This window comes from Dipodomys merriami, unplaced genomic scaffold (assembly GCF_024711535.1).
Source record: "Dipodomys merriami isolate MVZ:Mamm:240054 unplaced genomic scaffold, mDipMer1.0.p SCAF_12, whole genome shotgun sequence".
Classification (NCBI taxonomy): domain Eukaryota; kingdom Metazoa; phylum Chordata; class Mammalia; order Rodentia; family Heteromyidae; genus Dipodomys; species Dipodomys merriami.
Window position 1 is genome coordinate 37,329,670 of NW_027202493.1, and position 26,590 is coordinate 37,356,259.

The following is a 26,590-nucleotide window of genomic DNA, read 5'->3' on the forward strand; positions in this document are numbered from 1 at the left end:
TCTCTCTCTCTCTCTCTCTCTGTCCCGGGGAGGTGGGGGGATACTGAACGTTGAATTTGGGGCCTTGAGCTCCCCGAGCATTTCTTCACAGAGTTTTCTAGAAAGACACTGCCGCCATCTCTATCCTGGAAGGACCACACCATTTCACAATGCGCCATCTGAACTTGCCCACGTGGGAGAGCAGGGTGGAGGGCCCTGGTTCCTCAAAGGTCTTAATTAGGAGGCCGTGGGAGGACCTTGCATCAGATGGTCCAAAGGTAGCCTTATAGGTTTGCCCAGGAAGAGACTGAGGAGGCAGCACCAGGAGAAGCTAAGGGCAGAGATGTGAAGCCGCAAGCACACTATTAGAAAGAGAATCTGCTGAGATCCAGGACAAAGAGATTCCCCAGAGAAAGGACTTGGAAGGCAGCCATGGCAAGACAGGTCAGTGGCTGGTATGAGGGTCTGTGTGACTTTCCAAACTTCCTTTCCCTGTACGACCTCCCGCCGTCACAACCCACCCTGCATCCGTCATTGTCTTGTTTACTTATAAAAGGAACACATGTATGCACACATGCATGAATTAACGAGAGAGATGAGGATATTTCAGGCCTAGTGACACTGGTTGGGAAGACATTGGGGAACAGTATGAGCTTGATGAAGTAACTTAGAAGCCCTCAGCGCTGGGGGTGCAGTGAGCTGGCCCCGGGTCCCTCCTGGCAGGCACAGCGAGTCTGTCAGAAGCCAGATAAAAATACTTCAAGTCAGGCTGCAGATGGAGGATGGCAGCGAAGGCTGAGGACTGAGTGGTTGTCAGGGGAAGGGAGAGGTGCTTTCTCTCTCCTGTTTATTTCCCTTCTGTTCTTCCCCCTTTTTTTATTTTTATTTTTATTTATTTATTTATTTATTTTTTTTGTCGGCCATGGGGCTTGAACTCTGGGCCTGGGCACTGTCCCTCAGCTCTTCAGCTCAAGGCGAGCGCTCTACCACTTGAGCTACAGCGCCACTTCCGGTTTTCTGGTGGTTTATTGGAGATAGGAGTCTCACGGTCTCTCCTGCCCGGGCTGGCTTTGAACCGCGATCCTCAGATCTCAGCCTCCTGAGTAGCTAGGATTACAGGCGTGAGCCACCAGCGCCCGGCCTTCCCCCTTTTTTTAAATTTCTAAATCAAAAGAAAGGTGGGGGGTTCTGGAAAAGCTCACATGTGTGCAGAACTCCAGAGAACATGGGGTGTGAGTCATCTTTGCTTCCAGGTCACTGCCTTTCCCAACCTCAAGCAGCTCCGGCCCTTCCTTTCTAGGGGTGCTTTGAAGAGAGACCAGTAGGGGACACAGAAAAGGGGGCTCCTGGGGGAGCTTTGTGAGCAATCTTTTTCTGTGCCCTGTGACAGATTACCTTTCACCCGAGTGGCTCAATCTTGCCGGGGCCTCTGGTTGCGGTGTCATGATTCTGGCAGAGCTAGGGTGCCTCACACGGCCTTGGCTGGCCATGAGATGGACCAGGCCCAGGCACAAGGACCAGTGGCCCCTCTTGCTCCCTCTAGCAGGGTGGAGGTGCTTCTGACACGGTAGCTCCACCCCCAGAATGGAACCCTGGAAGCTGCCAGGCCCTATGGGGCTTAGGCTGAAATGCTGAGCATCACGTGGCGGATCCCCAGCGGTGAAGCAAGTGCCCTGGCCACTGCCCCAGTAAGGACAGGGGCGACCCCAGGGAGTGGTACACGAAGGTTTGGTTCGGTGGGCATGCCACGAGCAGCCCTCCAGCTGCCCACCAAGTGGAGGAGGAGGACCAGCAGGAAGGAGGCTCAGGCCAAGCCATGCAGGACCCTTGTGTCCTAACAGTAGGGCTCTAAACCAAAGAACGGCCCCTTCCTTGGCTTGGCTATGTCTCAGCTGCCTGACTGCTCCTGGCATTGGCTTTCCTGTCTGCCCAGCTTCCCCCATCCCTCCCCCCCAATGCTGCTCTGTCCTTAAGTGGACAGCAAGGACCTGTCCTCAGTGGAGCAATCCTCTTCCCATCCAGTGCCTGCCATGGACACACATTTCCATCTTTCCCTGCTGCCCTCCAGCCCGGGCCTCTCCAGCCTGCCATCACCCCCGGACACCAGCTGCCTTCGTCACCTGCCTGCGAGGCACCGCTCCATGCCTCGCCGTCCATGGCTGCCTCGTGTCTAATTTCCTTCCTCATTCACCTCATCTCCTGCATCTGAGCAGCCGCCCCTTTGGGCCTAGGATCTGAGCCTGGAGCAGTAGTGAATGCTTGTCAAGGTGAACCAGGCAGGCTGGTACTGGGCAGGCGGCACAGATGGCCACTACAGTGGCAGCACCTCCCAACTAGAGTCCTAGGGTTGTGCCAACAATAGCCACCCTGGTCTCTTGCCAGGAGGCCATATGCAAGAAGCCGCCGATTGGCTGTGAGGGAGCATCTGCTGCAGGGAGGAGAGAGGTAGCTGGAATGTGGGGAGGGGCTGTTATTTTGGAGAGGGTCCTCTGACTCCGCAGAGGTGCTTGCCACGGGGGGGGGGGGGGGGGGGTGGGGGTGGGGGGGAGCTCCTTTCTTTGTGTCAGCCCAGAGGTGACAGGTAACCTGGGAAGGGATTATGTGGCTTTTCTGCTTCCAAAGACAGAGGCTGGAAGGAACGCCACGAGGGGGAGAGAAACATGGCCATGAAGGGCATGAGAAATGGCATTCTTTATTCATAAATAAAAACTAAATTTCCAGAAATAGTTTACATAGCCAAAAAATGACATGGAAAAAATAACATAAAACAAAGCTGTCAAGAGCAAAGCAAACCAAACCAGCAACAACAAAAGTAACTATGTACACAGCCTACCAAATGTCAGTCTGTCTCAAGCCAGCCTCCAGAGGAGCAAGTGGACAGGCCGGGACAGCGGGCTCCACCTGGGGGCGCTGGGGGCTCCTGTGGGGCAGGGACGGGTAGGGGAGTGTAGGCCACAGGGCCTAGACCACAGGGCCATGGCCCACACTGGCTTCTCCTTGACAACTCTCTGGCCTGGGAGAAGACCTGGGCTAGGACCAGGGACAACTGGTAAGACTCAGGGGAGATGCTATGCTTCTCAATTCCCACCAGATCTCAGGTGCCTTGTGGGTGTCTGGCCACTAAAGACGGTCCCGTCTTTAGTGATGCTCTTTCTGCAGAGCTCAAGCTTGCTCAAGCCTAGCATCTTTTGGGTAGAGGGAGGCGTGTGGTGTGAGTGCACCTGGGTCTGGCCTGCCCAGTGTTGGCTCAGCCTCTGTTGTTCTCAGCCCTCCTAGGGACAGGCCAGGCTTGGCCTGGACCATGGAGAGTGAGGGTGCTTTTCTAAAGGAAGGCGGGGTTGCTGGGTGACAGCACATTTGTATTCTAAGGCTACCCTGGGGCCTTGGGCTGGTGGCAGCTCAGGCTCAGGAGGGGCATCTGCCATCTTGGGTGTTGGGCAAGGCCTGGGTGAGTGTCTGAGAGAGCCTGGAGAGCTGTGGGAGAGATACCACACAACAGTGGGCTGCAGACTTTGCCCCTGAGCCAGGCATGGGCATGATGGAGGCCCCACCTCTTCCAAGGTGACATCTTACAAAGAAGGGGGTTTCTGGTGGTTCTGGGCAGGGATGGGAGGCTGGTGAGGGGGTGGGGGGGAAGGCTCTTCAGCCTGGAAAGGAGCAGCTAACAGAGTTCTCCATCTCTTCAGGACAATCTCACTGGGAGGAAGAAGGGACTGAGAAAGGAGACCATTCTTCAGGCAGGGAGGGACTTCCGGGCTGTCCAGCCCAGGTTTAAATCTGGTCTCTGACTCAGAGCACTGGTTTGGAATTCCAGAGGACATCCTGTCATTGGAGGACAGCAGGAGAGGTGCAGCCTGACCTCAGGAATGGAAGGCACCACCACAGGGCAGATGCCCTTCCTGCCCTCGCTGAGGATGCGCTGGTGAGCAGCTCCTGCGGCCCCCATGGGCTCTCTAAGGGCCTGTCAGGGAGACAGAATGGGATGGGGGGATGGCTGCCACACATTCCCGTCTATGCCCGGGGTGGGGGTGGGGCCCTCTCAGCAGGGAGACACGGTGCCGGAATCCAGCAAGAGCTGGATCCCTACCCACAGCAGCTGTGGTGAGAGTCAGAAATAGAACACGGAGCCTGGCTGCCTGCTCCATCTGGCCTGTCTCTGAAAAGACAAGGTGTATGGGGGGGGGGGGGGGGAAGGGGGGGAGAGAAGAAGAAAAAGCAAAGAAGAAGAAAAAGTAGAAGAAGTGGGGATCCAGATAATTCCCTGAACCGGACAACTTAGGCAACTCTACTTTTGCCTCTCTGCCCAGGCTCTGGACATCTTCAAAAGAGAAAGCCCAGCCTCCCCAAGCAGGCACTGACCCCCTCCCCTCCCCCGCTCGCTCCGGCTGCTGCTCTCCCTAGGCTCCTTGTGGATGGAGGGCAGCAGGTGGTCCGGGCTGTTCACAGCCCCCGTGTGGTACAATGAGCCTCCATCTCCTGTCCCTGGTCTGAGCTCTGGCCCGCTGCCCCAAAGATCCAAGACTTAGCCCTGAAGATGCTCGGGGGGAACAGATGACACTGAAATGGCCACAGGCAGGGAGGGAAATGCCCGATCTGAGTGGACAGGCTAGTCTGAATCCAAGCAAGAGTTTTTTGCTTGGGAAGGAAAAAATACCCCCCCACCACCAAAAAAAAAATTTCCACAGCGGCTTCTGGCCAGCTCTGAGCCAGAAGGGATATCCTTGCATCCATCCCAGCTACCAAAGATCAGGAGGCTCCCCTGGGACCACTGGAGAACCAAGCCCTTTATGGTCCCCCATCCCAGTGCCTCATTGTCTATGGCTTTAAGAAGTGTGTGGGGGTGGTCACTGAACTCAAAGGCTGCGGGCTATTGAGAGGCTGGGCAACTCCAGTGGGAGTCCCATGGTTCCCACACGCCGTGTCCCCTCTGCCCTCTGTGAGTCTTGGGGAGCATCGGTGTCTCCCTCACCCCTTCCCACCCCCCACTCCTGAGGCTTCTCACCCTAATCCCCATGCGGGCAGACCGCAGCTCGGGGTACAGCGAGGACAGACTCCAAGGCGTCTGGATAGAAATGGCTTCTTTCTATTCTCAAGGCATCCTGCGGTGTGTCCAGGGATCAGGGACAAGGACATGGCCACTGGACCCCTGCACAGCATCACCCCCTTCCCTAGGGGAGAATCCCTCACTATTTTGAATGAAGATCAAGGTCCGGAGCACCCCGGAAGCAGTTCACAGATTCCCCTAGCTCCATTTCTGGAAGAACTGGGCCGTCCGAGCTGGAGGCTGGTGTGCTGCAGGGTGGAAGCAGGGGAGAGGGGAGGAAAGGCCAAGTTGTGACCCCCGGTGGCTTTTGGCCCAGGTGGTAGCTTCCCACACAGGGGCTTGAGTTTCTGAGCAGGAGAAAAGGGGGGGGGGGAAGGATCCCCTCTCCCCGCCCCCCATGTCCCATCTTCAGCTTCCCTCTCCCAGACAGCCCTGTCAGATCTCGGTGGCGATGATGTCCTCATAAGGGATGTCAGCCCCTTCCAGGTCAATCTCAAATGGCTCCCCTGCCCCGTCCCCGCGGGCCAGCTGCCGCAGGGCCTTCTCCAGGCGCTGGTTGCGCTGGTACATCGCCAAGTAGCTCTGTTGCAGCTGTTTCTGGTACTGGATCACCTTCTCCTTCTCTTCCTTCCACACCAGCCGCTCGTGCTGGAAGCCGGAGGACATCTGGTCATGACCTTGCCGTTCCTCCTTCAGCTCAGCGCGCAGCCGCTCCAACTCCCGCTGCAGAGCAGGGATGTCCTCCGAGAAGGCAGGCCCGGCCACCAGGGGCCCCAGCGCAGCGCTGTCCCGCTGCAGGGCGGCCTGGGCCCGCAGCTCCAGCAGCTCCTGCTCCAGCAGGTTCACCTTCTCTCGGAGCAGCTCTGCCTCGTTCTTCTTGCGCTGGAGCTCATTCTCACAGACCTCCAGTTCCAGGCCCTTGGTGTGCAGGGCGCTCTCCAAGTCCTGCGTCTTCAGTTCCATGCCTTCCAGCTTGGCCCGGGTGTCCTTCAGCTGCACCTTCAGATTGAGGATTTCGCTGGCCTTGGCGTTCACCTCCGTCTGGGACTCCTTGAGCTGCTGCTTGAGGAGAGAGATCTCGCCTGACTTCTGACACACCTGCCAAGAGTGGGAGCAAGAGAGAGGACCAGAGGTGAATGCCCAAACATGGCAGCCTGGACAACCTGGCAGGGTTCAGCCTCTTGTTGAGGCTTTTTTTTTTGGTGCTGGTTCTGGAGCTTGAACTCAGAGTCTGAGCACTGTCCTGGAGCTTTTTTTGCTCAAGGCTAGTGCTCTACCACTTCAGCCACAGCTCTACTTCAGGCGTGTGCGTGTGCGTGTGCGTGTGTGTGTGTGTGTGTGTGTGTGTGTGTGTGTGTGTGTGTGTGTGTGTGATTAATTGGAAAGAAGAGTCTTTCTGCCCTGGCTGGTTTCAAACCACAATCCTCAGGTCTCAGCCTCCTGAACAGATGTGAGCCACAGGTGCCTGGCATGAAGCTCTTTTTATTCTCACAGGCATTGTGGGATCTCCGTGTACCTTGTCTCTTCCTTAATCAGAGTCCAAATCTCGGTTTGTACCCAAATCCATGGCTACGTGCAGCTCAGTGATGATGGCTTGCTTCTAACCACTGCTCGCAGCTCCATAGCCTGTCTTTAATACCAAGGGTGCTGGCTTCTAGGACCACACCTCTGTCCTCACCCCTGCAATACCAGCTCCTCTCCCTTCCCTGGTGAATAAGCCTATCTCATGCTGTCCTGCTAGACTCCAGTGACTACTGCAGCCTGGCTCTCAGGCAGTGCCCAGTATACATCTGCCAAGTGACAACATCTTGTCTTCCTCCTTGACCTCTCCTCCACCACTTCCATACCAGCTCGACTCACATACAGGCCATGAGAAACAATGCACACTGAAGCCACTGAATCAGAACATCTGCCTCTGGAGTCTTGGCCATTGGCATCATGATTGGCTCAAAAGACGACCAAAGGGCTGGCGACATGGCTGGGCTGAGAGTATGGCACGCAGTGGAAAAGCATTTGCTTTTTTCTGAGGAGAAGGGGGAAAGGGAGAAGGGACAAGGAAAAGAGGAAGAGACCAAGGCAGTCTGATTGGCTGGGTTTCAAGAGTGAAAGAAGGCCAAGGCTTGGGTTCTGCAGAACAGGATTGAACCAGCCTGGAGGCCATGTCTACATTTCCTCCCTTTTCCTCTTCCACTAAAAGCTCCTCTTTGCTTTCAATGCAACACTGAACAGTCTAGGGAAGACTCAGCCTACCCACTATGCAAGTCAAGAACTTCTTCTGAAGGCCAAGTACTGAAATTTTCATCTTGAGTCTCTAAAGGCCTAATCCCCAGGGAGTCATTACCAGGAGGTGGTGGAACCTTTAAAAATGAGACCTCCTGGGAGGTCTTTAGGTCATTGGTGATGTGCTCTGGAAGGGGACAGAGGCCCTATCTTCACTCCAGCTTTAACTCCCAAGAGCTAAGCAGTTTTACTTAACCATGTACTCCCACCAAGATACGCAGCCCTGCCACAAAGCAATGGAGCCTATCAATCTTGGACGGAAACCTCCCAAGCTGTAGTCAAAACATTCCCTCTTGCTGGGTGCTGGTGGCTCATATGCCTATAATCATAATTATTTAGAAGGCTGAGATCTGAGGATACAGTTCAAAAACAGCCTAGACAAGAAAGCCTGCAAGACTTTAATTAACCCCCTGTGACTCAAGTGATCGAGCAGTAGGCTTGAGGAGAAAAGCTCAGGGATAGTTCCCAGGCCCCGAGTTCAAGCCTCAGCACTGGTACCAAGAGGGGGAAAAAAAAGGTGTCTAAGTATGCATGTGTGTATGTGTGAGCATGTGTGTGCCTGTTTTTATCTCAGCTCACCAAGTAGAAGCTGCTTTTACACTTCTGCAAGGAGGGGCCGATTTCATCATTGAGATAAAATGCTCACTGGGTCACTCTTACAAGTAGTGGGCTCCCTTCCCTCGAAAGCAACCAATAAACCTATGCTCTCTGGAGTCCCTTGGCCTAATCTTGAACCCAAGATTAGCTATGCTTTTCTTTGAGTCTCCACTGAGCAACTGAACCTAGGTCAGTCCTCAGTCTGGCTGGGTTCTGGCTTCTCCATCAATGGCTTGGCCAGAAAACTCAATTCTGGGGACCATGAAGGTGATGACGGAGGAGAGGAGTTGTTCACTCAGAGCTGAGCATTCCCCACCCGTGTGTACTAAGGGGCCCTTTCCTTGGGCCTTCACCCCTGGTGTGCCTCAGCAGTATCTGTTGCTACCCTCTTGGCCCCCATCAGTGGACAGAGGAGAGATGGGCACCAAACATCGGGCCACCCCGAGCCCAGGGCGGGGCGCTGCCTTACCTCCCACTGGGTCTCCTCCAGGGCAGGGGCGAAGTTGGTCTTCTCCCGCTCGTAGGACCTGAGCTTGGTCTCCAGCAGGTCCTGCTCCTTCATGAGGCTCTCCAGCTCCTGCCGCAGCTGCCGCTTCTCCTGCTGCAGCTGGAGCACCTGCAGGTGGAGCACCTGCTGCGCGCGCTGGCTCTTCTGGGACGCTGGCTTCAGCTTGCTGCTGCTCTTGGGCTCGGGGCCCTCCATCTCCTCCCTGTTCCGTCTGGGCCGCTCGTCGAAAGCCTGACCGGAGGCAAAGTCCTTCTCATCAAAGCTGCGCTGCAGCTTCTGCAGGGCCCCCTCCCTCTGCAGCAGCTTCTGCTCCAGCTCCTGGATGGTGCACTCGTCCGTGGAGAGGGGGGCGCGCACGCAAGAGGAGCCCTTGTCGGCCTTGCCCGGGTGGGCTAGCTTGCTGCCGCCATCGGAGAACGACAGCGCCTTCAGACTCATCATGTTGGTGTCCTGCGGCACGATGCCCTGAGTGATGTTGTGGGCCGAGCCTCCAAAACGGCTGGTGGGCCCCACGGGGGTGACCAGGGGGTCCAGCTGGTAGCTGCTGGTGGTGCTGTGCGTGGGCAGGCTGGACATGGAGTTCCGGCCCGAGTCAGACAGGGCCCCCGAGCACAGGCCCGGCTTCAGCTCCTGCTCCTTAGGCTTGTCGGGAGGTGCGGGGTGCAGCTGGTGGCTGGCGCTCTCTGGGGAGGAGTGGAGGATGGCTCCCGAGCGGGGCAGCACGGGCTTGAAGGCCGTGGGCCTCACCGCCCCCTTGTCTGATCCCTGGAGAGACAAAGAACCACCTGGATCAGAGTGTCCCCTCCACACACACCCCATTCTCCCTCCCCACCAGGTCCCTGATTCCAGACTCATGCGTCCCCTCCTGGTCAGCAGCCATGGAGACCGACCGTGCTGCGGGTTCTGGAGGAGCTAGGTGCTGGGTATCTCTCTTAGGAGAGAGGAGTCTCTCTGTATCTCTGGAAGTGTCCTCAGTGGTCGCCTGGGAGCTGTGCTAACAGCCCCCAGCTCGTGTAAGGTTCATGGGCTGAGATGTCTCACCCTGATATCTGGTGCAGGCAGGATATTAGGTGTGTGTCTTTGTGTGTGTCAGTCCTGTGTCCTCTCTGTGAAATGGGAGACCACTTTGAAATACTACTTTCTGTAGGTGTGAACCAGTTGGTACTGAGCCTTGAACTCAGAACCTGGATTCTGTGTCTTAGCTTTTTTGCTCAAGGCTAGGATTCTCCCACTTGAGCCATACTTCCACTTTCAGCTTTTTTTTGGGGGGGGGAGTGGGGGACATGTTTAACCGGAGATAATCTCACAGACTTTCCTGCCCAGGCTGGCTTCAAACTGCTATCTGTCCTCAGCTCTCAGTCTCCTGAGTAGCTAGGATTACAGGCAGGAACACTGGTGCCTAGCTGACATTTCTTTTTTAATCTTGTGATTTCTACTAGTGGAACACCTTGCACTTTATAAATCCTTTGTTTGAAAACCTCACAGCAATATGCAAATAGGAGTTTTTCCTAGTCCACATTATCCTAATCTGAAAATCCCAAATTTATATTGGTCCAAAATCTTTCAAGTTTTGAATGCTGACAGGATGTACCGAGTGGAAAATTTCATATCATAAAGTTTTGTGCACAAATTCTTTTAAAATGTGTGAAACTGCTCTGCATACAGGAAACAGAAATTCATGTTTAGACTTGGGTCCCATCCCCAAGGTATCAAATTAAATACATGCAAATATTTCAAAATCTGGGGGGGAAAAATCCCAAATTCCAAACACCTGTGGTTTCAGGTAGTTCAGATAAAGGATGCACAAGCTGTGTGTCAAACCCAGGGGCTCATTCCCATAAGAGAGGGACAAGGAAAGCTTTTGGTGTCCACAGGGAAGATTCAGGAGTCCTTGAGCTGAACTGGGGGTCAGTTTTCTGAATAGCCAGTTCTCACGGCTCACATCCTAGTTCACTTCATAATGAGAACAAAATCCCAGCACTTATTCAGCTGAAGTGAAAAAGAAAAAAAAAAAAAAAACTAAACAAAAAACACCTTCAGGCTGGGATTGAGCCAAGATCTACTCTGCCCAGGATGCAAATGAGAGTCCTCCAAAGGCTGAGAGGCAGCTAGAAAAAGAAGGAACCGCTAGCTCCCTCCCTCCCTCCCTCTGGCATCCTATCCTCCAGAGCCCTCCCCTTCCTGTCTTTGAACAAGCTGACCTTTGCCCTACCATCACCATCTAAGTACTTTCCAATAGAGTGCAGAAAGGCTTGCGTTTCCTCCCTGTTCTTTGCTGCAGAGATGACTTGCCATTTCTGGCTTAGGGGACTGACTGGCCACAGCTCTCATTTCTTTTTTCTTTGTCTTCTTTATTTTGTGTGGTATGTGGTGTGTGGTATGTGGTGTGGTATGTGTGTGTGTATGTGTGTGTGTTGGTACTGGGGATTGAACTCAAGGCCTCAAGCGTTCATTGCTCTTTTTTTTTTGCACTTGAGCCACACCTCCACGTCTGGCTTTTTGCTGGTTAATTGGAGATAAGAGACTCATTGACTTTTCTGCTTCAAACTTTGATCCTCAGATCTCAGCCTCCATAGTAGCTAGGATTATAGGCGTGAGCCGCCAGCCCCAAGCTTGCTTTCCTTTCTTGCCCAACCTTTATCTCTGCAGTGTGGCCAAACACTTGGGCTCTGCCTCTTGGCAATGTAAACTTGGGGTCACCGAGAGCTCCCTCCTTTCTGCTGTCCCCCACTTCCCTTTCCCATCCTGCTCACCGTTTCCAGCTGGCCGGAGAAGGGCATGAGCTTGGGTGGCGTGGATGGGTCAAAGTCCACCCCAGCCTGGCCCCCGAGGTCCCCGCTGGACAGTGCCGTGTAATCCGGGCGATGGGTGCCCCGGGCCTTCTGGCTGACCTTGATGTAAAAGAAGTCTTCGCTCTTGCCCATTTTGGAGCTGGACTTGCCATGGCTGGAGTCCTGGGAGAAGCCAAATCTTAGCAGCCCGTCTGAATACCGGTTGAGCTTCTTGAGCTGGGAGGACTTGCGGAGCTTGTACTGTGAGGCTCTGCAGTGCTTGCTGTGGAAGCTGTGGCCAGAGATGAGGCTGCTGACGCTGCCCATGGCGACTCCCAGCAAAGGCAATGTGGAGGGGTGGGGGGCGGGGGTGGCCTGGTGTGGCTGTAGCAGCAAAAGGCAATCCTAGCTCCCAGAGGGGGCTGTGGTCATTGCACAGTCCTCGCCGAGACCAGGCCGGCCATGGACCTGGAAGGAGACACACGGAGTCACTGAACTGTCTGTGCGGGTGACTTCAGGTATTATTCTGACCGGGAAACCTGGATGCTACAGAAATGGATGTCAGAGGTCAGCGCCATCTCTGCACCCGACCTCCATCCATTTTCTGTCACTAAGAGCCTGCTGAGGACCAAGTGCGATTTTCAACCCTGGGCATCTGGCCATGGCTGAACCACTGTCCTCCTGTGTGTAGTGTAGTGTCGCCCCAATCCATGCTGTACAACAGGGAATTCACCTAGGGACAGCCTTCTGGAAAGGGCTGAGGCTTGGAATTACGTTGGAAACTTAATCCCCCAAAGTCATATGTTGATGGCATTTGGGGGCTGGACTTGGGAGTGGATTAGGGTTAGGTGAGGTCATGAAGAACAGACCCTCAGGATGGCATTAGTGGCTTTGTAAGGAGATAAACACTAGCTGATGCCCACTGCTGTCCTGCACTGACTCAGGACTGGAAAATAGCCATCGGCAAGAATGTCTGCAGTAGATGTGGCTGCCTGGTCTTCAATGATCCTGCATTCAGAACCATGAGCCAATAAAGCCCATAGAAAATTCCCTTTGAATACCCTTCAAGAGTTCCCATAGTTCTTAGAGGAAGATGTACTTTTCTCTACATCCTGAAGACCACAAACAGGGCATGATTCTACCTCACAGATCTCACACTATCATCCTTTGCTCATATCCACAACTGCAACCACATTTACCTCTCATGGTGCCGCACAGAAGCCATTTCCTAGCTAGACCCTGGGTACCTGCTCTTGCCCCGTCTACCATTGTTTTTCAGCCCTTCATTTAGACCTCACGTGTAAGGATACTGCTGAAATAGTCAAGCTCTCCTCTATAACTTTCTCTTATACCAACCTGTTTATTTCCTACAGAGTATTTGCACTGTTATTGTGTACTGTGGACGTATCTGCCAGAATAAACCCTGAGAGAGTAGACTTTGTATCTAGACCTCTCACAAGAAGAAGGAAACTCCAACTCAGGGGGTGAGACATGTTAGCCTCAGCCACTCAGCTAGCCAGGCACCAACAGGGGCTTTAAGCCTAGCTCTCATGCCACACCATTGGTACTCCATAGCATGCCTCTGTGAACTGTACAGCTCCAGAGATACTGCTGGGGACTGTAGAGTAAGGGATGGACAGTTGCCTGTCTCAGAAAGCAAAGCCAAGTCTCCAGGATCGGAGAAGAAAAAGTTTAGAGGAGGAATAATGTCTGTTGCCTTTAGATATATATTCCTTTCCTTTGTGGGCAAATACCAGCAAGGTTTTAGGTTCATGTTCGCTCCCTTCCTTCCTTCCTTCCTTCCTTCCTTCCTTCCTTCCTTCCTTCCTTCCTTCCTTCCTTCCTTCCTTCCTTCCTTCCTTCCTTCCTTTTTTGTCCTGGGGCTTGATCTCTGGGCCTGGGCGCTGTCCCTCAGCTCTTCAGCTCAAGGCAAGTACTCTACCACTTGAGCCACAATGCCACTTCTGGTTTTCTGGTGGTTAACTGGAGATAAGAGTCTTATGGACTTTCCTGCAGGGCTGGCTTTGAACCACAGTCCTCAGATCTCAACCTCCTGAGTAGCTAGGATTACAGGTGTGAGCCACTGGCGCCTGGCTCCATTTCTTTTACAAAGGAAAAGAGCTGCCAAAGGATGTCCATCCCTGGTCCTGTCTCCTTAGTCTAGACACCCTGTCTGTCACCTCCAGGTCTCCATACAAGAGGAACTAACTGTAAGGCTTGAGGTTACTCCCAGTTCCACTTAAAGCTAAATTCACCGCCTTGAAGTGCACAGGTTCATTCAACCACCAACGTGGACAGAGTATCACAGAAGATTCCGCCCAGTCCCAAACCAAAGTCTCCCCTCCCTCCAATAAGGACAGAGAAGGGACATAGTTTAATTCCAAGGAAGCTAATCCTGAAAAGGAAGGAAGACAGGAGGAGGAGAACACACACTGAGAATAACATGGCAGCCTTGTTGGCCTCCAACTCTACTGGCCTCACTGTGGAGATCAATTAGAGCTAACTACCATCTGAAGAGACCCAGAGAAAAGGAACCCAAAGCCCAGGGTAGACTCGCAATCCTGACTTAACCACAGCAGCAGCAGCAGTGGTTAGCCGGCCCCCTCCCCTGTCCCACCCATCCTCCCAGCCCTAACCAATGGTGTCCAGCACCTCAGGGTGATGCAGCTAGCCAAATCCAGGTTTCTGCCTGAGAAGCTAAGGGCCTATGCCTATGTTCTTTCCCCTCCTCCTCCTCCTCCTCCTTCCCCACTCCTCTATGCTATTAGAGAGGTCACTCCCAAGCTCAGAATACACAGGTTCCAACACCCCATCTCTCCCTCCTTCCTCAGCCTTGGTTTTGATCCCTCCTTCCCTTCTTCTCTCCTTTCCTTTTTTCTCATTCCATAAGGACAGGCTGTGGCCTCAGGGAAGTCTTGCTGTGCTGACTTCCTGTTCCACCCAGGGGCTGCCACAGCCAAGTGCCCAGCCACTCTCTAAACCCACAGAGCCAGGTGAGTCCTCAAGAACTGTGCCCCAGAGGGCTGCTGTCAAAGGGGAGGGGGGTGGGGGGAAGGAAGGGAGGCCAGAGCAGAGCCTATGATACTGCAGTATCAGAGTTCATGTGGCCATGAATTCACTATCTGCCCTAGGCCAAGCATTGTGCCAGTGCGGAGGATGTAGTGATGGGGAGGGGAGCAGGAAGGAAGTAGAGGGACAAACATGGACATGTGTGTGCCTGTGTGTGCATGTATGTGCACCAGTGCGTGCATGTGTTTAGGACTGTGCATCCCTGACATGCGCGTCTCAGGGTGCATGTGTGACTATGAGTATGAGGAGGTGTGTATCTACTATGTGAGGTGATGAAAATCAAGAAGAGCCAGCCTGTCTGTGTGTATACGCACACCTCAAGAGGCACAGGAAGTGAAAGGGCCTTGCAACAGGAAGAGGCTTCGCTTGGTGTTTGTCAGCAGCAGTTCTTGAGTTAGCAGAGACTGAAACAATACCTGAGGGTGAAATGCTGGTGACAGTCCTGTCTGGGGGTATCACTGGCATCCAGCGGGTACAGGCCAGAGCTAATCATCCTCCAGCGCACAGACAGGATGGCCCATGATAACTACTCATCTGCCCTAGTCTAAAAATCCTGGTTTTAGAAAAATAGTGAGTCCAGACCTTCGGTTTTGCCACTGATTCAAGGTGACTGTGGGGTAGTGGCCTAACGCTCTGTGCCTCAGTTTCCCCTCTTATAATAGGAAGGAAACCATGCCATCCTGCCACACAATTCCATGATGAGGATGAAGAGAAGGTAGAGCGGCGCTGGGCTGGCTCCTGTTGGGATCCTTTCTCATGGCTCCTTTCAGTTCTCTGAAAGCGGAGGCTCCAAGAAGCACCCAGAGCCGTGGACCACCACCTGATCTTGGAAGTAGGCAGAGACAGGGGTGCAGGAGATGACTCCTGCGGTGGGGAAGAGCTCTGAATCCTCTCTGGGCTCTGTTTCCACACATAACACGAGGCTGGATTCATTTCAGCTTTTGTGTGTTTGAGACTCCTTGAGACTGTAATGTGAGCTCTCAATCCTCTCCGTGGAAAGATGGCATTCCCTCTACCATTCCAGACGTGACATCCGTCCTCGATGCCCACCTGCCCCTCCACTGAGCCAGTTTGCAAACATGAGTAGATCCTCCAGGGAAAGAAATGTGAACTCCGGGGAGGTATGAAGAACTGGGTCTTCAATTACTGACTTGACTTACCGACATCAGTGGGAGTCCAAAACCAGGTGTGGCAGAGCATGCCTGTCATCCCAGCTCATGCCATCCTGAGCAACATGCCCGAAGAGGAAATGTGGGGAAGGGCCCCTAGTAATCAGATTAGCAGATGAACGCAGGGTACCACTCCTCATCTTGGCTCCCCTACTGCCTGGAAATCCACTGTTATACCCTCCTTGGGTACTAGCCCCCAGACAAATTAAAGACCAATGGAACATAATACAAGACCCAGATAGTTTAATTAAATAACCACATAGCTACAGCCACCAAATTTTTGAACAAGGAGTCAAAAACATACACTGGAGAAGAGATACAACCACTTCAACACGTATGGCTGGAGAAATGGGTTATCTACATTGAAAAAATTGAAACTGGACCGCTATATCTTACCCTGTACAAAAATCAACTCTAAATGAATTGAAAAAATCTAAATGTATGATCTAAAACTACTACAAGAAAATATAAGGAAGCCAGGTGCTGGTAGCTTATGCCTGTAATCCTAGCTACTCACAAGGCTTTGATCTGAGGATCATAGTGCAAAGCCAGCCCAGGAAGGGAAGTCTATAGAATTCATATCTCTAAATAAACACATACAGACAAAAAGCTGGAAGTAGAGCTGTAGCTCAGATGGCAGAGTGCTGGTCTGAAGCACAAAAGCTCAGGGACAGTGCCCAGGCCCTGGGTTCAAGCCCCAGAACCAGCACAAAAAACAAAAACATATGGAAAACTCTAGAAGATATAAGGTAACTTTTTTCTGAATAGGATTTCAAGTGCTCAGAAAATAAGAGCAAAAATTGATAAATGGGACTGCGCCAAATTATAATATTTCTGCACATCAAAAGAAACAATGACCAGAATCACGAGACAACCCACAGAAGGGGAGAACATTTTGCCAGCTATTCAGTGGATAAAAGATGAATATCTAGAATACACAAAGAGCTTTTTTTAAAAAAAAAAAAAAAAGGGGGCCTGAATATTAAATAGTAAAAGAACAAATAACCCAATTAAGAAATGCAAATCCAAACCTCACTAAGATTCCACTCACTCCAGTCAAGATGATAATCACCAAGAAATTTAACAAATTCTGGGAGAAATGGAGAGAGAAAATGAATCCTCATACACTGTTAGTGGGATGTGAACCAGTGCCACCCCTATGGAAGTTGGTACGGAGGTTCCTCGAAAAATAGACCTATCTTATGACCCCTATATCACTCCATAGGAAACTAAGTCAATCTATAAGAGAAATAGTTGCATAGCCAGGTTTACTGCAGGTATGGTCACAATAGCCAAGCTGTGGAACAGGCTCAGGTAAGCAATGTATGAAGAAAATATGGTACACACATGCCATGGGATGTTACTCAGACATAAAGAAAAAAATGAAATTATGTTATTTGCAAGAAGGTCACTGGAACAGGAGATTACCATATTACATGAGATAGGCAAAACTCAAAAAGCCAAGTATCAATCACATTTTGGCTCACAGCTGTACCCACCCACAGGCATTGTCAGAGTTAAGTGAAGTCACCTATGTGAAGATGCCCGGGCAGGCAGTCAGAGTAGTGGAAGGTATATAACTGTCAACAGAAACCGCTGAAATTATGAAGGAAGGGTGAAGATGCTAGAACTGGCTCCACGTCACGTGTCTTGACCTCTCTCCCCTCCTCCCCCGTGGGGTGGAGGCTGGGCTGCGGACATGAAGACCTTGTCTGCCAGACCTGCCTCTTTGCCTCCAGCAGGAGGGCAGCTGGTGATGTGAGAACACGCCGGAGGGGCCTGCCAGCTGGATCCGGGGAGCCCTGGCATTAGATGGGAGGGCAGGTCAACTCTGCAGATGGGATCTCTCAGGAGCTAAAAGGACAGGGCCCGCTGTGACCAGAGATACCCTCTTTATGACACCCCCCACCCCAGAACTTACTTTGCCTGGTTCTGCTCTCCTTATCTAGAATTCCTCCCAGTGTTTGTGTTCCTTGTCCTTGACCCCCTCCTCCCATTTGCTGTAGGAGGGGGTGGGGGAGAGGGGGGGAGGGAGCAAGGCCAGGGCAGGGGTGAGCCTCTGAGCTAGTTAATCATCCCAGCCCAGCTTGCAAAACCTCAGAGGTCTGGAGGGTTCCTGGTGCAAAAGCTCAATACATATTTCTGAGTGAATGGATGAATGAAAAAAGAGGCAAGAATGGAGGAGGAAAGGGGGGGGGAGCGTGGGCAGTGAGGAGAGAGGCTAAGGGTGTTGAGACGCCAGGGGGGAGAGAGAGAGAGAGAGAGCAGGCTGCTGGTGGGTTGGGAGCAAGAGCCCACGCAGCTCTCAATTAAGTGCACTTGGATTCCCAGGAAAGGCAGAAAGTGAAAGGGCAATCGCTGGCAGGCTGAGTCACTCCTTCCTGCGAACAATCGGAAACAATTCCACTTCCCACTGCTCAGGAGGAATCAAAAGCCACTCAGCCTGGCAGCCTTTTGTGTGCAGGGCATCACACTCAGCTGCCGGCCAAGCCTTCCTCCATACCGGTGGGCAGCTTGTGTCTGGGGGGGGGGAGTTGATTGACATGTCTCCCCAGGAATATGATTACCCACTAACCTGCCCTTCCCCCCTTCCAAAAATAAATCCTCAGTTACATGCAAAGCTCATGCAAATTTAACCCGGCTGTGGCTAATACCAGGGGGGAAGAGAGCAGCAGGCCGGTCCACTGGGCAGTAATGGACAGACAAAGAACTGTGACTCAGATCTCAACTGAGGGAGTGGGTGAGATCTCCAGAGAAGGGGTTGGTTTCTAGCTGGGTTGCACATCTCACCTGGACACACCCTATAAGAAACCATGATGAGACCAAGTTCAGGTTCCATTGGGAAGGATCTGTGAAGGGCAGCCAGGGCAGCCAGGGGTGTGGGAAGTGGTAACACACCGCTAGCTCTGTGAGATTCAGAGGTCAGGTTCCAAAGACAGTGAGCACCTGGCCAGCATTTAGCAAATCAAACAAGCATCTCCACCTGGATGGGTGATGTCTCGAGTTCCCTCCCTGTCTCTCACTCTGAAGAATGACTTTGTGTGCGACTCTCTCTCCAAAATTCCGACCCTTCACTCACCCATCCCCAGGTTCACACAGTGAGCCTCTTCACTCCAGCCCAGAGATCCTCAGGCAGAGGAAAGAATGCCAGTGAGCTAACACGGTCCAGTGCATCCCCATCGCTAGCGGCAGGGAAATGGCAAAGGAGTCCCTGGCTAACAGCACTCACTCCTAGAACAGAACAGCTGCAGCAGTGCGGTGCCTGAGGGCCTCCCGCCCCCACAGGCAGGGCTAGGAGCAGGCCAGGGCACAAATTGGCCCCAGGTCACTGGTGGAAGGTTAGAAGGGAGAAAAGCTTTTAAGACCAGAGATAGTTCAAAGCTTCTTCCTTAGGAGCCACAGAGGCTCGGAGGTTCAGTCCCCTGTGCCAGGCTAGGCATGCAGCAAGGCGGGCCAGAGCTGGTGCTGGCAAACCCGGCTCTCCAGCTTCCTCCCTCCCCAGCACTTCCCACTTCTGTCTTTCTTTAACTGAGGAGCAGGGAGGAGGAAGGGGTGGGGTGGGAATACCCACTCCAGACTGAGAGGCACTACTTTAAAAATACTCAGAGCAGATCAGAGATGACACCAAGTGCTCCTACGACATCCAGCAACTTGTGAGCTCCAGTGTCATCCCCCACCGGGAACAGAGGTTGATGCGGGGTGACGGGGGATGTCTTTCCATGAAAAAGCAGCAGAACACTGGCTCTTGTAAGTTTGCTTGATGCATTTGTGTGTCAAGGGACGAAGTAAAAGGCAGCAGCGAGGCCCTGGCCAGGGAGTGCTCTGCTATACGCAGGGGTGGAGGAGAACGTCTGCTGGTGGGCAGGCATCTGAGCATGGGGCCCAGTGTCCGGTGTGTACAAGTGTACGTGGAAGTGTGTGCTGGTGCGTGTGCATGTGCACATGGATCTGGGGCTGGGAGCAGGGCAGGGTGGTTTGGTAGACTAGCAGAGCTCAGCAAAGGTTTGGGGGAAGGTCTGGTATTGGGCACAGCTCAGGCACAGCTCAGACTCCTACCTCTGGTGCTAGAAATGACCTATGGGGACAGGGGGAGGGTCTTGTGGTTTCACCTGGCCCCTCAAGGCAGGCAGATTGGAGTACTGGGTATGGCCCAGGCGTTGGTGTTTTCCTGTGCTCCATGCCTGGACTAGTCTGCTGGGAGTGTGGGAGTCCCATCCAACAAGGTGGTGACCATTTCCAGAGTCTCTACTTGTTCCGGAATAAAAACTTCCTGGGTGCCAGTGGATTTGTCTGTCTGGGGAATGCGCCTTCTGCTTTCCCAACTTCCACCCCACCCCTCGGCTTGCTTCCATAATACACCAGAGCCTCCTACAGGAAGGGAGCCTGCTGGATAATTAATTAACCACTTTAAAACCCCAAGGTACTGGTAGATTGACCCCCCCCCCCGCCACCTCCCCTCCACCTCCAGCTGTCACCTTTGCCTTTAATTCTGTCCCCTTTGCCTCTATGACCTAACCTGGTCAGGGTTACCTGGGCATAAAGAAGATCACTGGGGAAGTGGCGCTGTGGCTCAAGTGGTAGAGCATTCGCCTTGAGCTGAAGAGCGCAGGGACAGCACCCAAGCCCAGAGTTCAAGCCCCACGACTGACAAAAAAAAAAAAAAAAAAAAAAAGAAGATCATTGGAGCTTCGCTCCTGGGCCTCCTTGAATCTCTGGTCCAGTGATGCTGAACGGCTTGTACTTCCCCAACATGTGATCCTGGCCTCTCAGTAACTTTCCTCACGATCTTCCCTCTGCCACAAATGGCCTCTTCTGACCCACACCAAGGCCCCTCCTCTGCCTTGGTCAACTGTACCTGAAGAAAGCAACGCCAGTTCTGCTCCTGACTAGGACTGTTGCCTGGGTACTGGGAGGATGGTGGCCCCAGCCGCTGCTGCTTGGGATGCTGGCGAATGTCAGAGAAGACACTTCATTTTCTCTGACCCTCTGCTGCTTGCTGATCACAGCTGAATTATCATTACAAGCTCCTGGAGGTAGGGACATTGTTTTTATATTCTCAGGAAATTCTGGTTAAGCTTGTGAATTTGAATTAGATGTGCATTTTAATTTGATTTAATTTGAATAATTCCAAACCTCCCACTGCCATCCCCTCAATCTTTCAATCTACTTACCCTGGGAAGAAAGTCTGGGGAAAATCTATCCTGGCCTCAGTATAAGAAGAAAATTATCCCTCTAGCCTCTCCTTTTCCTTTTCCTTTCCTTTCCTTTCTTTTCCTTCCTTCCTTCCTTCCTTCCTTCCTTCCTTCTTTCCTTCCTTCCTTCCTTCCTTCTTTCCTTCCTTCCTTCCTTCCTTCCTTCCTTCAATCCTTCCCTCCTTCCTTCCCTCTCCTTCCCTCCCTCCTTCCTTCCCTCCCTCCTTCCTTCCTTCCCCAGCTAGCCACTCAAGGCTCATGGAATTGGAGGTAAGGATGGATAGTAGAGGGTAAGGGCCCTGCTGGAGTGTCAGGAAGCTCCAGATAAATCCCAGGACGTGAGTGGGGTAGTATAAGATATTGTCCCTGACCCCAGAAATGTTGCAAAGAATTCAAAGGTCTGAGTTGTCCTTTTAAATGGCAAAATCAGAGCAAGAAAGTATGGTCTTAACTCCCTTACATACAGAAGGACACTGGAGGAGCCTGATTGTAACCTGTGACATTAGAGCCAGGTAGCAGAGAACAGGGGATACCTCCCCCACCCCACTCTCCCGAATCCCCTTCCAGGAGAGAGGAGGACTATCACCCATGTGGTGAACTGTAGGAGTGGAATCTGATGGGCACAGGAAAGTATCATGATCTCCCAGAGTACCAGAACTTCTACTGCCCCCTTTAGAATTCCTCACATGCTCTCTGACAAACCTCTACCATTCCATGCCCTGGACCTACTCGGCGGTCTTATTCCCTGCAGACCACTTCCTCTGTACAATACAGAGCTGAAGAGAGTCATTGGGAAGAAACTGGCCCTTTCCCCTGGCTCATAATCCTGCTAGTATGTGATTCCTACCTTCTTTATGCCTGTCACCATGGAACAGAAATCTGCTCTCATCACGCTAACCTTATGAGTCCCGTCACCTCTAACCTTCTCAGATGGATTGTTCCAAGAGTTTCATCCTCTACCTACTGTTTCTTCAAGTTCTTGCTTTCCAATAAATCCTGCATGCCACTCCTCATTATAAAACAACACATGCACCTGTATGCACACACACACACACACACACACACACACACACACACACACACACACACACACACACACACACACACACACACACACACACACACACAAAAGCTCTGGAACCTGTGTTCTCTTCCCCACCCCTGCCAACCATAGTCATCCCTGTTTATAGCCAATGCTCTTGAGAGAGAAGTCTATACTCACATTGCTGCTTGCCAATTTTCCTTCTAATCCATATAAGCCTTGGTTCTATCACCACCCGTCAGGAGCAGTGCTCTCCAGTCCAGAGATGTGGCTAAACCTAACATCTTCCGATGAAGATGGTTCCCTCCCAGAATGGTTGAATTTCTAATACTTCAACTTACAATTTCATCCTGGTGGTGAGGATCTATGCCTGTCTAGTTATAGAAGAAGCTATTTCCTGCATTGTATCAGATGATCAGAAGCTGGGTAATTCCATAATAGTTGTCGGTAGGCTAGAGAGCCAGGGAACCAGTAGCTGCTCTGTCCAAGATGCTAGGGGCCTCAGAATGAGTGAGAAGCCAATGATGCAACCTCTTGGTCTGAGCTAAAAGCCTGAACCTTGCTGGAGTATCACTGATGTGAATCCATGTCCAAAAGATGTAGAAGCGTCACTCTGACGCCCATGGAAGATGGGAGGGGTAAAAAACTACACTCACTGAAAAGGAGTTGAACATTCCTGTGTGTGAGCTTTTTATTCCACCGGGTCTCCTAGCAGGCTGGATGGAATCACTCACACACCATCACAGACATACCCAGATGTGTGCTTTGGCAGTTTTCTAGGCATCTCTAAACCCAAGCAGATTAACAACCAATGTTAAACCGTCATATACATCTTTCTCCTGGAATCCCTACAGGACACAATTGTCAGCAAGCTGGAAATGTGATCCAACAACAGCTGACCAAACCCGGAGCCCCATTCCACTTTCTCCTCAGTACCCCATCTTCCCGCCCTCCTCATTGTCCCTGTCTTACTGTAGGATGCTGTCAGACGCAGGACTGTTATTTGCTCTTTGTTCCAAGTTGCCCCAAGGGTTCTGTACTGTCCAAAGAATAAAGTCCAAATTTGCTATCAAGGTACAAGAGGGCTTCGTGATTAGAACATGACCTCTCTATCTTCAGGTCTGATAGCTTCCCCTCACCTCCCCAGGGCACCTCTCCTGCTGTCTGCAAGGTACCCTCTGTGTGCCCATTCTTCTGTGTGGGGGTGTGTATGGGATGCACATGCACACACTTTGACACAAGATCTTGCCTCAAAGCCCATGCTGGCCTCAAATTGGCCAGCTTCCTAAATGCTGGGATTATAGGCATAAGTTACCACACTCAGCTGCTCCTGTCTGTTTCTAGACAGACAGTTAAGAGTATACAGTACCTGGCCCAGGACTCAATACCTGTTTGTTAAATGGATAAGAATGTGTTGTTGTTTCAGTTCTGTGGCTGAACTCAAGGTCTGGGTGCTGTCCTTGAACCTCTGTGCTCAAAGCTAGCACACTACTACTTGAGCCACAGAACAATTTCTGGCTTTTTCTGAGGAGTTTATTGGAGATAAGAGTCTCATAGACTTTCTTGCCAGGATGCTTTGAACCAAGATCCTCAAATCTCAGCCTCCTGAGTAGCTAGGATTACAGGCATGAGCAACCAATGCCCAGCAAAATGTGTTTTAAGATCATATTCCATTTTTACAAGGCCTGGGATCCATAAGCTCTCCTTTCCTAACACAACACTACATACAAACAGATTTCATAGCAGGTATTTTTTTACAAAATTTTCTATCCCTAATTCCCAGTCAGGGGAACTCATTGGAATCCAGTGGATGGCCCTAGCAGGAGCTTGCTTCTGTGTATAGGCCCTGGTGCTACCTTAGCCAGAGCATGTTGGCATGGCTGAGAAGGAGCTGGAGTCTGCAGGCCTAAGTCAGGCCTTCCCCTAGAGAGGTAAGATTACTGCTGAATGACAGCTATCTAGAGAACAGGTGTGGGCACATGTGCTTGGGCTGTGAGTTTTTCTGCACTCTATGCTCCATTTCTTGAAGAGACTCGAGAATATGCTGAGCAAGCCTATGTCTTGATTTGTCTGGACTGTGGAATTCTTGGAGGCCAGGCTTCAGGTCAAACAGTGGGGCAAAGTTCCAGGAATAGGGCACGTCAGTGGCCACAAATCAGTGGCCGTCGCCAAACAGGAAGCCGAGATTTGTACAGAAGAAAATTAAATTAGTCAACAGTGACCTGCTGACCTGACCCTTGGCCCTTTCCCTGAGTGGCTCCCTGGGGATGATAAAAAAGAAAGATACGGTGGTTACATGTATTACGTGTGTGTGTGTGTGTGTGTGTGTGTGTGTGTGTGTGTGTGTGTGTGTGAGATGCACACACACACACACACACACACACACGTGGGCTTGGAGGGCACTGGGTGGCCTGAATGAGTAAATCATTAAATCTGGGTCTGGAAGAGTTGTATGGACCAGGTAACCCCATCTCTACTCCCTCAGCTCTACCCAGAGGAGAGTGGAGAGCTGGAGGAGGGAAGACGGAGGAAAAGGAAGGGGTGAGAAGTCTGGGGAAGGGAGAGAGCTGAGGGGAAGCACACTACCAAAGCAGGGGTGTTAGCTGAATGGGGGATTACCATATCATTGCTGAGCTGCTCATTGTGGAGATTTGACTTCTTCTGTGCATATGCCCCATGCCCCATGAGCACACAAGATAATGAATCAGGGCTTGGTGACAAAGAGATGTAGGGCCCAGTGCATTGTAGGATGGTTGAAGAAAAGGAAAAGGAAGGGGACTGGGAGAGAAGTCTAAAAATCAGGAGTGGTAAGAGGGGTATCTATTTACTCCCCCCACCTATGACCACCACCTCTGAAAAGAAAAATACTTAAGATGCCTTCCCATGATCATAAGCTAACATCATCCTGGGATAGATGTGTTGGATTCATTTCAAGAGACAGTGGTTTGAGGAGTGGGTAACTAGGAAAGATGTTCTCAATACTGAACATCAGGTCTGGGTGTAATGCTTGCAGTTCATTTTAACAGGGGAAAATGTAATGAAGCAGGCCTTCAGTGTGGATTTCACTCTAGGAGTTATAGCAGGGTGGGGAGAGCCCTAGGAAATCCCAGCAGCACTGGGACACTGTCCTAAAGACACCCTCTTCTGTTTCTTCCATCACAGAGACAGGGATCTGCTGCAGGATGTAAAACAACAGAGTTTGTCAGCATCCTGGCAATGCCTCAGCAGGGCTGTCCATGTCGGCTGCCAATTCTGGCTTGGTGCAGCGTCTACAAACTCTGGTAGTGGAGGAAAGCCAGCAGCAGGAGACTGTGAGTGGAAATAGTGCTCAACCATGAGGACTGAGGACTGTTTCCCTTAGCCCCGTATCACTTAGCACAGTGCCTGGCACATAGTTAGTGCTCAATAAAAGCTCACTGAATGAACAGATGGATGGATGGACAGAAGAAAGAACAAGTGAATGGACTTTCTGCTTTAACATTTCTCTCAGCAAATATATACCTTCCATTGTGCAGCCTTAGAAGTTACCTTCCTAAAATATAGGCCTGGTCACTTCTAGTTGAGCTCCCTCCCTCTCCTCTCTGGAATAATGGCCTTAATTTCCTTCTTCAGAAACCTGCACTCACTCCTCCTATAATGTTCCAGGCACTGGCTTCTTACCCTTCTTCCAGCTGTTAGGTCTCTTTTCCCTGCTCTCTGCCTGCCCTCTACAAACACTCACTACCCTCTTCTCCTAACCTTGCTTAAGCTAATGTGCACCTAAAATATGTTTTACAACTTGTCCCAGAGTCTCAGCCTCCAGCTGGTAAAAGCTTGTTCTTCAGATAACAGCTATCAAGTACTGTTCCCCACAGCAAGCCTTGCTATGTCTTCTTGCTGTTTGATCTGGCCACTCTCAACTAAGAACAATTCCAGCACTGATGTCACCTGATTTCTCCCATGGCTGCTTTGTTATCCATCTATCACCCTCCCCTAGTCTTTGCGCTTCTTGAAGACTGACACTGATTTATTTGTCTTCATATACCCAGCTAAACTGTCCTGGGAAGGAGGGATGGAAGCCGGGAGGCTCAAGGAGGCTTCTACCTGGTATAGGAGAACATGCAGTCCTAACAGAGATCTAACAGCATATATGTATATATATAATTATTTTCTATACATGTGTATATATATGTACATACACACACATACATATAAATAAATGTGTTCATTATTTTGTTGGCTGTGGTGTTTGAACTCAGGGACTGGGCACTGTCCCTGAGCTTTTTTGGCAAGGCTAGTTCTCTACCACTTTGAGGCACAGCTCTACTTCCTTTTTTTTTTTAATGTGGTTAATTGGAGATAAGCATCTCATAGCCTTTCCTGCCCCACTGGCTTGGAACAATGATCCTCAATCTCAGCCTCCTGAGTAGCTAGGATTATAGGTATGAGCCACCAGCACCTGGCTCCTGACAGTATAGTTATATGTGGCAATTTAAGAAACATAGATGAGCAGAGAAGGAAATAAAGGAAGCAACCCCATTCACAATAACCTCCAAAAAATAAAATATTTAGGAATTAACCTAACCAAAGATGTAGAAGGACTATTTAATGAAAACTATAAAAAGTTAAAGAAAGAAATTACAGAAGACACTAGGAAATGGAAAGACCTCCCATGCTCTTGGATAGGCAGACTTAATATAGTGAAAATGGCAATACTGCCAAAATTCAATGCAATTCCTATTAAAATCCCAATGACGTATATCTCTGAAATACAGAAAACAGTCCAAAAATTCATATGGAACAACAAAAGACCTAGAATAGCCAAAACAATTCTAGGGAATAAAGACAACATGGGAGGGATATCCATGCCGAACTTCAAACTCTACTATAGAGCCATAATAACAAAGACAGCATGGTACTGGCACAAAAACAGAACCAAAGACCAACGGAATAGAAGCCC

General features: G+C 51.2%; 1 protein-coding gene across 1 annotated transcript in view; it reads right to left on the reverse strand.

The window, feature by feature from the left end:
- Positions 1 to 2,570: 2,570 nt before the first annotated feature.
- Positions 2,571 to 26,590, reverse strand: part of Lzts1 (leucine zipper tumor suppressor 1) — a 42,283-nt gene continuing 18,263 nt past the window's right edge. The window contains exons 2-4 of the mRNA XM_070016582.1: positions 11,162 to 11,647; positions 8,370 to 9,173; positions 2,571 to 6,121 (exon numbers count right to left, since the gene is read on the reverse strand). Of these exons, the coding sequence (XP_069872683.1) occupies positions 5,459 to 6,121; positions 8,370 to 9,173; positions 11,162 to 11,506 (1,812 nt within the window). The 5' untranslated portion in view covers positions 11,507 to 11,647 and the 3' untranslated portion in view covers positions 2,571 to 5,458. The remainder of the gene's footprint in view (positions 6,122 to 8,369; positions 9,174 to 11,161; positions 11,648 to 26,590) is intronic.